Source organism: Neomonachus schauinslandi, chromosome 7, assembly GCF_002201575.2.
Source record: "Neomonachus schauinslandi chromosome 7, ASM220157v2, whole genome shotgun sequence".
NCBI lineage: Eukaryota > Metazoa > Chordata > Mammalia > Carnivora > Phocidae > Neomonachus > Neomonachus schauinslandi.
Window position 1 is genome coordinate 21,621,827 of NC_058409.1, and position 12,750 is coordinate 21,634,576.

The window sequence follows — 12,750 nt, forward strand, 5'->3', positions numbered from 1 at the left end:
CATCTTCCAGGGTGATGCCAGATTGCTTGGTGTGGCCTGACACTTACTTGTCTCCAGCCCCAGTTTCAAAATCCTTTGTTAATTTCCTAAGGGAGTGCTTGGTCTCTCTTGTCCTATACTGAGCTACCCAGGCACCTGATCCCGCCATCTGTATTTTCTCCAGCTACATTTTGTCTTCCCCACACATTCTAACTTAAAGGAGTTTCATGAACAAAATCTGAAGTTATTTGCTTTGTTCCAAGATCTACTGTGTTTCTGAATGGGCTGGACCATTGTGCTTTTTTTTCACCCTCATACTTCATGAGATATCAGTGAGCTTTTTTCTTTACATAACATACAATTACCTGTTTGCCCTTAATAGTGCCATAGACTCAACATCTTTCCAAGAAACTTCTCCACTTGAAATTATGACAGCTTTTATATACAACTTTTTTTCTTTGTGTAGGTATTGAAATATCATAGCAAAAACCAAAACCAAAAGGAAAAAAGGAGGGGGGCAAGTCAATTAAGAAAAGAGATCTTAAAAGAACTCGTGATTTATTTCATGTTTTATTGACTCTTACAGGTTATGTAGAAGTGCTGGTGATACCTGCTGGAGCAAGAAGAATCAAAGTTGTGGAGGAAAAGCCAGCACATAGCTATTTAGGTAACCTGACACAGAGCCGATCCAAGTACGAGCTCCCCTCCCCCTGCCCTGACAGTTCTCTGATGACGAGGACATCAGTCTGTTTCTAGTTACATGTTTGAATATCCCAGGAAGCACCTTTTGTCATATCAAGTAGGAATTTCTTTTCTTCTCTCCCGGGGACTTACCAGAGCAAAAGCAATCTGATTGTCTATGTTTTGGGGAGAGTATAAATTGCTTCCACATGTTAGTCCATGTTTAAAAAAAAAAACACTTGTTGGAGGATTTAGGTATGTTTTATTTCATATATATGCAAAGATATATATTTCATGAATGTATTTATTTCATATATACATACACATACATATACACATATTTCTTGCATGTGCAAATGCATATATATGAATGATTACTTTAGAAATAGAAAATCTTGTGGGATTCTTAAAAAAGATTCTGATACACTGAACAGACTTAATCTTTTCATGGGAAAAGATGCTATCTCTTGCTTCACTTCAGGTATTTTCACCTATGAAGAGAGTATTTTAAATTTTTAAATATTGCATCTGGAAAGAATTGTATCAGCCATTTTAATTAGGCCAGTTAGTGATTTTAAATATATGAAAGAAAATAGTTGCCAAAATACATATTGTTTATATATCAAAATTACAAACCAGTTAAGTCATGTGAAATGATCATCTATAGTTATGGCATGCCCGGATAAAGGGATCTAATGTGATTAGGTCTGAAAAACAGTGAAGTTTCTCCCAGAATTTAAACATTGTATTTATATTGTCTTTAAAGAAAGCCTGCATGTCTTTTTTTTTCTTAACAGAAATAATGTTCTCATTATTCTTTCTCAAAAGAAATAATATCCCAAGGGAAACACTTTGTACGTGGAAAATAACCCAATATTACATGATTGTTTCTACTTTGCAATATTAAAAATAGTCTACTCTTGGACTGAGTTATTTTTCTCATTAGGGTTTGCTTTCTAGGGGTAGGAAAATATGAGGAAAGGGGACAGTAAAAAGAAATCCTTTGTCATGTGACACACTCATTAGTTTTGTTATTATTAATTACCAATTTCATCTACTTTTACCTGCTAGGTTTTTAAATTCATTTTAAGTGCAAGTGAATCATCCCAGATATCCAAATTGGGATTAAAACTAATACCTGTTTTTTGGAGACACTGTACAAAACCGAGACAATTTCAGGACATTCGTTCAATAGCCAACAATTGGCTCTTACACTTGGGAATATGTTTTCTTTTTTCCAAGCTGGAAAGGAATATGGATGTCTCAAATGGAATGTTCTCATATTCTGTAAAACTCGACATTGTACTATGATTTTTAGTAACTTAACAAATGTGACTAGAAGAACCAGCCAGTTTTACAAATGGGACATCTCCATGCTCTAATTCCTTATTCCTAGGCTCTTCGACCAATCCAGTCTTGTTTCTGTCTCCCCTCTGGCAAAGGGAGTTACTATAAAGTCAGCAAATGCCCTCCATATTAACACATCCAATGGCCACCATTCATTCAATACTTTCTTCTTTTGACTTTGAAGACTTGAGGCTCCCTACTTCATTGGATGCCCCTTACCGGTCTCTTTCGATGGATTGTCCTCCTCTACATATTTTCCATATGTTCCCATACTGTAGGTCTCAAGCCTGGGCCCTGCCCCCTTCCTTGCTGTCCTGTCTCCCTAGGGAATCCCATCTAGCTCCGTTGCTTGACATGTTTATTGGATGTAAATTATCAGATATCTCGTGTACCTGAGAAATAAGAAGTCTAAGTCAAAAATTGTATTCTCACCCCATGCTGGTACTTCTTCCTCCTTCAGCGTACCCTGCTATAGTCTGTCACTGTATGAGTATCTTAGGAGTTCTCTATCAAGTACCACCCATCTGGTGGTTTAATGTATTCTCTCACAGTTCTGGAGGCCATAGTACTTTCACTGGACCAAAAATCAAGGCATCTGCAAAGCTGTGCTCTCTCTGGAGACCCTAGGGGAGCATTCACTCCTTGCCTCCTCCAGCTTCTGGTGGCTGCCAGCATTCTTTGGCTTGTGACCGCATCATTCCCCTGCCTGCCTCCCTAGTGTCCTTGACGTCTCCTCTTTTTCTGTCTTCAAAGTTCTCTCTTCCTACCTCTTCTAAGGATACATGTGATTTTATTTCAGACCCACTTGGACTATCCAGAATAATCTCCCCATGTCAAGATCCTTACTCATATATGCAAAGTTATTTATTTATTTGCCATATAAGTTAGCATTCATAGGTTCCAGGGATTCAGAAATTGATATTTTTTTTCCTTAATAACACTTGTTTTTTTAACTGGGGTGAAATACCTGCAGCATAAAATTTACCATCTTAACCATGGTAAGTGTATATTTCAGTGGCTCTGAGTGCATCGCTTTGTTTTGCAACCACTACCACCATCCATCTCCAGAACTGTTCTCATCTTGCAAAACTGAAACTCTGTCCCCCTTAACAGTAACTCTCCATTCCCCTCTCCTCCCATTCCCTGGTAACCACCATTATGCTTTCTATCTTCATGAATTTGACCACTTTGCATATGTGGAATCATATTCTCTATATGCGGTATCTCTTCTTTTGTTCTTTCATAAGAATAGTAACTATTCTTTTGTGACTATCTTACATCACTTAGGATAATCTCCTCAAGATTTAATCATGCTGTTGCATGTGTCAAAATTTCCTTCCTTTTTAAGGCCAAATAGTATTTCATGATATGCATATACCACATTTTGCTCATCCGTTGGTTCATCCATGGATACTTGGGCTGCTTCCACATGTTAGCTATTATGAATAATGTTGTGAATAATAATGTGGGTGTACAAATATCTCTTCAAGATCCGGCTTTTCATTCTTTGAGTATATTCCCAGAAGTGGAATTGCTGTATATTATGGTAATTCTATTTCTAATTTTTTTAGGAACTGCCACACCCTTTTCCACAATTCTGTACTATTTTCCCTTCCCACCAACAGCGTGCAAGTGTTCCAGTTTCTGTATTTTCTTACTAACTCTTTTTTTAAAAAGATTTTATTTATTTGAGAGAGATAGAAAGCAAGAGAGAGAGAGCGAGAGAGAGCAAACACTAGCAGGGGGGAGGGGCAGAGGGAGAAGGAGAAGCAGACTCCCTGCTGAGCAGGGAGCCCCACTCGGGACTCAATCCCAGGACCCTGGGATCATGACCTGAGCCAAAGGCAGATGCTTAACCGACTGAACCACCCAGCGCCCCACTTCTTACCAACTTTTGTTTTGCCTTTATTCAGGTAGTAGCCATCCTAATGGGTGTGAGGTGATTTTTCATGTGGTTTTGATTTGCACTTCCCTAATGATTAGTGATGTTGAAAACCTTTTCATGTACTTCTTGGCCATTTGCATATCTTCTTTGAAGAAATGTCTATTCAAGTCCTTTGTCCATTTTTGAAATAGGTTGTTTGTTTGATTCATTGTTGCTGTTGATGATGATGATGAGTTTTAGGAGGTTGCTGTATGTTCTGGATATTAACCCCTTATGAGATATATGATTTACAAATATTTTCTCCCATTCTGTTAATGGTGTCTTTTGATACACAAAAGTTTTTAATTTTCATGAAGTTTGTCTGTTTTTCTTTTATCACCTGTGCGTTTCATGCCATATCCAAGGAGTCACTGCCAAATTCAATATTGTAAAGTTTTGCCTTATGTTTGCTTCTAAGGCTTTTATGGTTTTAGGTCTTACATTTAGATCTTTGATCCATTTTGAGTTAATTTTTGTAGATAATGTTAGTCAAGTGTACAACTTCATTTTTCTGCATGTGGATACTCTGTTTTCTCAGTACCACTGGTAGAAGGACTGCCCTTTCTCTGTTGAATGATTTCGCACCCTTGTAGAAAATCATTTGGTTCCATATGCAAAGGCTTATTTCTGGGGTCTCTATTCTCTTCCATTTGTCTATATGTCTGTTTTTATGTCAGCAGCATACTGTTTTGATTACACTAGCTTTCTAGTAAGTTTTCGGATCAGGAAGTATGAGTCTCCAGCTTTGTTCCTCTTTTTCCAGTGTGTTTTGGCTATTCAGGGTTACTTGAGATTCCATATGGATTTTAGGATAGGTTTTATTATTTCTGTAAAAAAGGCCATTGGAATTTTGGTAAGGATTGCATTGAATTTGTAGATCACTTTGATAATATTGACATCTTAACAGTTTTAAGTCTTCCAATCCATGAACCTGGGATGTGTTTCCATTTATTTATGTCTTCTTTAATTTCTTTCAGCAATGTGTTCTGGTTTTTATGGTATAAGTCTTTTACCACCCCCCCCACCAGTTGAGTTAATTATTCTTGATACTATTGTACATAGATTGCTTTCTTAATTTGCTTTTCAGATTGTTCATTGTTAATGTATAGAAATGCAGCTGCTTTTCTGTGTGTTGACTTTGTATCCTGCTACTTTTAAAACAGGCTCTTTTGTATGTGTGTGTAGAATCTTTAGGGTTTTCTACATAGAAGATCGTATCATCTGTGATCAGAAATAATTGTATTTCTTCCTCTCTGATTTGAATGCCTTTTATACTTGTGAATTCAGTTTGCTGGTATATTGTTGAGAATTTTTGCATCAGTGTTCATAAGAGAAACGGTCTGTAATTTTGTTTTTGTGTCTCTGTGTTTTTGTCTGGCTTTGGTAGCGAAGAATGAGTTAGGCCTCATACTGTGAGTTAGGAAGTCTTCCCTCCAATTCACTTCTTTGGAAAATATGAGGATTGATGTTAGTTCTTCTTTCCATGTTTCGTAGAATTTGCCAATGAAGCCATAACATCCAGCACTTTTCTTTTGGGGGATATTTTTGATCACTGACTCGGTGTCCTTACTAATTATAGGTATTTCTAGGATTTCTATTTCTTTGTGATTCAGTCTTTGTAAGTTTTGTGTTTCTAGGAATCGGTACATTTCATTTAGGTTATCCAATTTGTTAGCATACAAATTTTTAAAATTTTTGTTGAAGTATAGTTGACATACAATGTTATATTAGTTTCAGGTGCACAGTATAGTGATTCAACAGTTTTATACATTGCACAACGCTCACCATGACAAATGTAGCTGTCGTCTGTCACCATACAATTATTTTAGTATGCTTGACTATATTCCCCATGCTCTACTTTTAATCCCCATAACTTTATTTTATAACTGGAAGTTCGTACTTCTTAATCCCCTTTACCTATTTCATCCATCCTTCCACCATCTACAGCTACCAGTTTGTTTTCTGTATCTTTTAGTCTGTTTCTGTTTCTGTTTTTGTTTGCTTGTTTGTGACTCCACATATGAGTGAAGTCACATTGTCTTTCTTTGTCTGACTTATTTCACTGAGCCTAATACCCTCTAGGTCCCTCTGTGTTGTCAAAAATGACAAGAGCTCGTTTTTTATGGGTGAGTAATATTCTGTTATATATATATACATATATACATAACATACACACACACACACACCATCTCTTATTTATCCATTTATCTATTGATGGACACTTAGCTTACTTCCATATCTTGGCTATTGTAGATAATGTTGCAATAAACATAGAGGTGCAGATATCTTTTAGAATTAGTGTTTTCATTTTCTTTGGGTAAATACCCAAAGGTAGAATTACTGGATCATATGGCATTTCTATCTTTAATTTTCTGAGGAGCCTCCATACTGTTTTCCAGAGTGGCTGCACCAGTTTACTCTCCCACCAACAGTGCATGAGGGTTCCTTTTTCTCTGCATCCTCGCCAAAGCTTGTTATTTCTTGTCTGTTTGATCCTAGCCATCCTGACTGGTATGAGGATTATTTATACTAACTTTCTTATAATCCTTTTTATTTCTGCAGCATCGGCTGTAATGTCCCCACTTTCATTTCTGACTTTTTAGTTGTCTCTTTTTTTTTTTTTTTTTTTGCTTTCTTAGTCAATACAGCTAAAGTTACATTGTTTTTGGTGACCTTTTCAAAAAACCAACTTCTGGTTTTATTGATTTTCTCTATTATTTTTCTATTCTCTATTTCATTTATCTCTGCTCTAATCTTTATTATTTTCTTCCTTCTGGTAGCTTTGGGTTTAGTTTATTCTTTTTCTAGTTCCTTAAGTTGTAAAGTTAGGATGTTAATTTGAGATGTTTGTTCTTTTTTTTTTTCTTTTTTTTTTGAGAGAGAGATTGGGTGCACACATGTGGGGAGGAGGTAGGGGCAGAGGGAGAGGGAGAGAGAGAGAATCTTAAGCAAGCTCCATGCTCTGCATGGAGCCTGACTCAGGGCTCCATCTCATGACCCTGAGATCATGACCCGAGCCATAAAGAAGAGTCAGACACTTAATGAGCCACCCAGGCTTCCCAAGATCTTTCTTCTCTTTTCATGTGTTTGTTGCTCTAAATTTCCCCCATCATACCGCTTTTGCTGTGTCCTCTACATTTTGCTGTGTTGGGTTTTCATATCCATTTGTCTCAAGATATTTTCTAACTTCCTTGTAATTTCTTCTTTAATCCGTTGGCTTTTTGAGTGTGTTATTTCATTTCCACATTTCTGATTTTTCCAGTTTTCCCTGTGATTGATCTCTAATCTAACTTCATCCCTTGATAGTCAGAGAAGGTACTTTGTAATGTAATCTATCTCTTAGGACATGGCTATCTTCTCGGGGGCCATTATTTATCCCACCACAGTTACTAATTTCTATGAAGTAGTTCTCTCCATAACCACTGTGACCCATCACCAAGTCAGTCCCTGCTGCCCTGTCCAGCTTTATCTCCTTTAGAGCATTTACCACCATCACCATCTGAGTTTTCTTATCTGTTCACATGTGTCCTTTTATATTGTGTATCTCCATGGTTAATTCTGAAGGCAGGGATCATGTTGCATGGAGCTTCACTTGCAATAACTCAAGCAGACTCTGGCACACAGAAAGTAATGAAGACTTTTTATGAGTGAATTTTAATTAAGAAAAGATGGTTCATACTTGTATAGTAATTAGTATGGGCCACTTCATTAAATATATCTGTTAAATAAATCCTCACATCTCTATGAAGTAGGCACCACTAATTTTTTTTAAAATCAGAGACTAAAGGACAAGAGAGTTTTAAGTTTCTTTCCCAAGATCATAAACCTAAAAAACTGTTATCTTGGATTTCAGACCAAGCAGTGTGGCCATAGTATCTTGTTCCTAGTATCTCTTTTTACTTTTTTATTCATTGCCTCTCACATTACACTTGTTATTTTAAGGTACATGTCATATATGAGCACATTGGCCTTGAACTTCCCCCCAAACTCCCTTCTTCCCCCCCCCTTTCTTAATTAATGAGATCAAGTGTATAGAGCTAACTCAGGGGAATACAGATCATGAAAAGACAGTTTTCTTCTCTCATCACTGCCTCCAGGTCAGCCAGATCCCATCTTCTTTTCCTGATGCATATCTCTAAACATAAATCTCCAACTACTTTTTCTTATGAAAAGAACATTTAATTTAAAATGGAATCACATGTCTGTGTTAATATCTGGCCTCATTATTGTCAGTTTTCTTTGTACTTAGAATTAGGCATAAGTTATTAGGGTCTTTTACTTCATAAGGAAACAGCATGAGTGCTCCTGAACATCCTGAATACTACTCTAGAGATTGGGGTTGAAAATATAATATGTTACCATGTTTATTCAAGAACCCACTAAGTTTTATGCTTAACTGAGGAAATCACAATTATCCTGATGAATTTAGAGGAAGGGTGCAAGAATGCAGACAAAGTGACCACTTGCATAATCCTATCGAAGAATGGGAATGGGAAGAACCCAGTGGCTTCTAGAGACTGAAGAAGTTGAGCTCATGAAACTTTTGCAAATGGATGTGTTGATAGAAGATGAAGATTCAAGGATGACTTTTAGGTTTCTGGATTAAACAACTAGGCAAATAATAATGGCATTTACTGAGATAGCACACATGGATGGGGGTCAAATTTGGTAAAAAAAAAAATGATACAGTATTAAAATCCTAGATTTTAAGCCTCAAATCATAGATTTCAAACCTATTATAGAGAATACATATCATAAAACACATTTCCTAAAGGCCTTTTCGGGCATTGGAAGGAAGTTATTGAAAATCTTTTTTTTGAAATAGCATTAGGAAAATGGATTATTTCCTGGCAAACTATACATAAAACTATATATTACCTCAAAGGAGACAGTTACTTCCCTCCCAATACAATTATTCTTTTTCATTACTCTCTGAGTTGTATTCCCATACGTAATTATAATCTGTGTTTCTGAATATCATGGCTTAATTGTTTTGTTAAAAATTAATGAGAAAGTCTAAAATGTACAGGAGTTCAGATGGACTATACATCTTTACAAAATCATTATAGCTTAGGACTTGTAAAAGTCTAAAGAAATAAAGGTCATATGGGTCCACTTACCTTGCTGCAGTTTTGCATGCAAACCACTATGGAAAAACTTTTTGCTAAGAACAATGTAAAGTGTTGAGCAAATTATAAAAGGAAGAAAAAAAACACATTTTAAAGTTACCTCTAAACTGAGAAGAAATTAAGGAACCCTCACAGGCCAAAAACAAAGTGAGAACAGGAAACCAGAGTATTAGGCTGACTGAAACCTCACTTGTGCTTAAACCTGGTGACTAGTTTAGATTTTGAACACCAAGGCAGACCGTGGACAGAAAACAAAGCCTTAGGCTTTATAAAGTGGAGGCTGGAACAGGAGACACTGACATAAAGCAGGACCCCAAAGGTCCACAAGGTCAGTGTGAAGGAGACATAGAAATGCATTTGCACCATAAAAGGAGAACGAAAGGAAATGTGTCTGTATTAACTTTGGTACTGGGTGGAAGTAGAAAATGAACTTCCCTGAGGACTCCAAACCCAAAGCAAATGCTCAATGGATTCGTAGCACTAATTTACCCAACTAGGAAGTCCAAAACTCCAAGACATTTATTTTAATAAAGTTACCAAGGTGGCTGGCATATGCAAATGCAAATCCTTTTTGAAGTGATGCACCTTCAAACCAGGCCTCAAAGGAATTGTATAAGGTTCAACAAATATAATTTTGTAGTAAAAAAAAAGTTCAGGAAACACAACAGGGAACAGACACAGCAAAAATAAGGGAGAGCAGAGTCAGATATGTATTTGGATCATATACAGAAAATAAAAAAATAGTATAATTGTTTTAAAATATGAAAAAGGGATTTAAAAATAAGAATAAACAAAATTGACTAAAACCATATTTAAATAACCAAATACAATTTTTAAAATTAAATTTTAAAAACTCAATAAACTACAAGACTAGGAGAAAAACAACAGAAATATACAGCAAAAAGGAAAAAAAGAGAGCATAAAATAAGATGGTATAAATAAAACAAAACATACCAGCAATCTTAAGCATTTAAAAACTAAAATCTCTAGTTAAAAGACAAAAATTATCAGACTGGATTTTAAAAATCATTCAGGTATATGATATTCATGTAAGAGTCACAAAAACTGAAAATCAAAGAATGCAAAACCATACTAGAAAAAATACAAACCAAAAGAATTCTGATAGAGCCATAGTAATATAAGTCAGAACTCACTTTTTTTTAAAGATTTTCTTTATTCATTTTTGAGAGAGAAAATGCACACCTGCGTGAGCTGGTGGAGGGGCAGAAGGAGAAGCAGACTCCTTACCGAGCAAGAAGCCTCATGCAGGACTCGATCCTAGGACCCTGAGATTATGACCTGAGCTGAAGGCAGATGCTTAACCGACTGAGTCACCCAGGCACCCAAGTCAGAACTCACTTTAAAGGAAAATGCATTGTTTGAGATAAAAAGAAGTCACAGAATAATTAAAAAATAATTTAATTCATCATAAAGACATTATAATTTTAAAATTGTATGAACCCAGGAATTTAGCTTGAAAGCTTTTAAGCAAAAATTGACAAAATTTAACAAATTAACAAATTACCGTCATAGTGAAATTATACATTAAATATGGGCGTGAACTGACTTCCAACCAACGTGTTTGGGCAACACAGATTAAGATAAAATTATTTAAACAAGTAATGCTGGAATAATTGGGTACTTATGTGAGGGGCAAAAACTGAACTTTAACTCCTACCTTGTATCATACACAAAAATTAACTCAAAATGGAATGGAGATCTACACAAAAAAGCTAAAACTCTAAAACTTCTAGCAAAAAAACATAAGAGAGGGGCACCTGGGTGGCCCAGTTGGTTGAGCATGTGGAACTCTTGGTTTCGGCTCAGGTCATGATCTCAGATTTTGGGATCCAGCTCCCACGTGGGGCTCCAGGCTTGGTCAGGAGTCTGTTTGAGATTCTCTCTCCCTCTCACTCTGTCTGCCCCCCCCCCACCACTCACATGCTCTCGCTCATGCACTCTCTCTCACTCTCTCTAAACAAATAAAATCTTTAAAAAAAAATAAGAGAAAACCTTCAAGACATTGTGGCTGACAAAGATTTCTTTACAACAGATGTGCAAAAATACCAACCCCTTCACCCAAAAATGAATGTGTTTGATTTCATCAAAAGTGAAACTATTGCTCATTAAAGGGCACCACTAAGAAAATAAAAAGGCAAGTCACAGTGTCAGAAAAATATTTGCAAAAAAACTTATCTTTTTAAAAAAACTTTTCTCTAAAATATATAAAAATATAATTTTCCTGAATATCTAATAGATACCAATAAATATTCTTAATTAATGTATTACTTATCAAGGAAACAATAAAATAAAGGTATTTATATTTATTATCCATCTTAAAAGTTATTTTTAGTACATTTAAAGAACTCTGAGCCCCTCCTCTTCTATTTTATAATATATTTTGTTAAAACTGGCAGTAAATTTTCTTCAGTGTTTGAATGTTGGTATTTTCTTTGTTGGAAGGTTTTTAAATCCCAACTTAATTTCTTTAGTGTGTGTCTGTGAATGAGTGTGTACACACTCATGTGTGTGTATGTATATGACTGTCCAGGTGATTTCTTCTTTGGTCAGATTTGGTAATTGGTGTCTTCAAAGAATTAAGCCGTTTCCCTTACTTTATCAAATTTATTGTCTTAAAGTGGTTTATCACATTTTCCTATTATACTACAATGTCTATAACATTATAGCAATATTCCTTCACTCATTTCCCACATTGTTAATTTGTATCTTTCTTTTTTTACTTACTCAAACTAGACTTTTATCAGTTTTCAATCTTTTGAAATAACCAACTTTTGATGTCATTGATCGCCTTTGTTGTTATTCTACTTTCTATTTAATTTGACTTCTGCTCTTTATTTTTCTTCCTACTTACTTTAGGTTTGAATTGCTCATTTTTATACCATTTTCAGGTGGAAACTCAGAAAATTGATTTTAGTCCTTTCGTCTTTGCTAATATGACAATTTATCCTTCTAAAAACTGCTTTAGCTGTGTATCACAATTCATGGGTATTGTAATTTTAGTTTAAAATATTTTCAGATTACCATTGTAATTTTCTACTTTGACCCCTGGGTTATTTATAAATGTATTGTTTAATTTCCAAATACTTGTAGATTTTTAAAATAGATACTTTGTTATTGATTTCTAGTTTCAATCTATGTGGTTAGAGGATTCACTGAGTGTGATTTCAGTTGAGACTTGTTTCATGGCCCATGGCTCATGTTGGTTAATATTACATTTATACTTTAAAAAGCTATATTCTGTAGTTGCTGACTCTTCTCTAAATATTGCTTAGCTCCATTTGGTTTACATTTTCTGTATTCCTATTGATTTCCTTCTTGTTTTATAAATTAGGGAAAGAGAACTACACTCCAACTGAAATTGTGGATTTGTCCATGTCTCCTTTCAATTATGTCAGCTTTGCTTCATGCATTTTAATGCTCTCTTACACATTTAGGATTGTATGGTTTACTTAGTAAGTTTTAAATGTCATTTAGAATTTTACATTTAAAGTAATTTAAATTTAAATGGCATTTTTAAAAATTCTCTTTTTATCTCTCCAAGTATTCCTTGCCCTGAAGTCCATGCTATCTGATACTGATATAGCCAATACATCCTTTTTATGATTAGTGTCTCATGCTTAATTTTTCCCATCCTTTTAGGTTTAATCTACCTATGTTTTATTTTTAAAG

The 12,750-nt window shown here is 35.3% G+C and overlaps 1 protein-coding gene across 1 annotated transcript in view; it reads left to right on the forward strand.

Annotated features, from left to right (window-relative positions):
* The window catches only part of ADAMTS19 (ADAM metallopeptidase with thrombospondin type 1 motif 19), a 257,812-nt gene that overhangs the window by 185,215 nt on the left and 59,847 nt on the right, over positions 1–12,750 (forward strand). Inside the window, 1 exon segment of the mRNA XM_021701899.1 lies at positions 566–646. Coding sequence (XP_021557574.1) covers positions 566–646 — 81 coding nt within the window.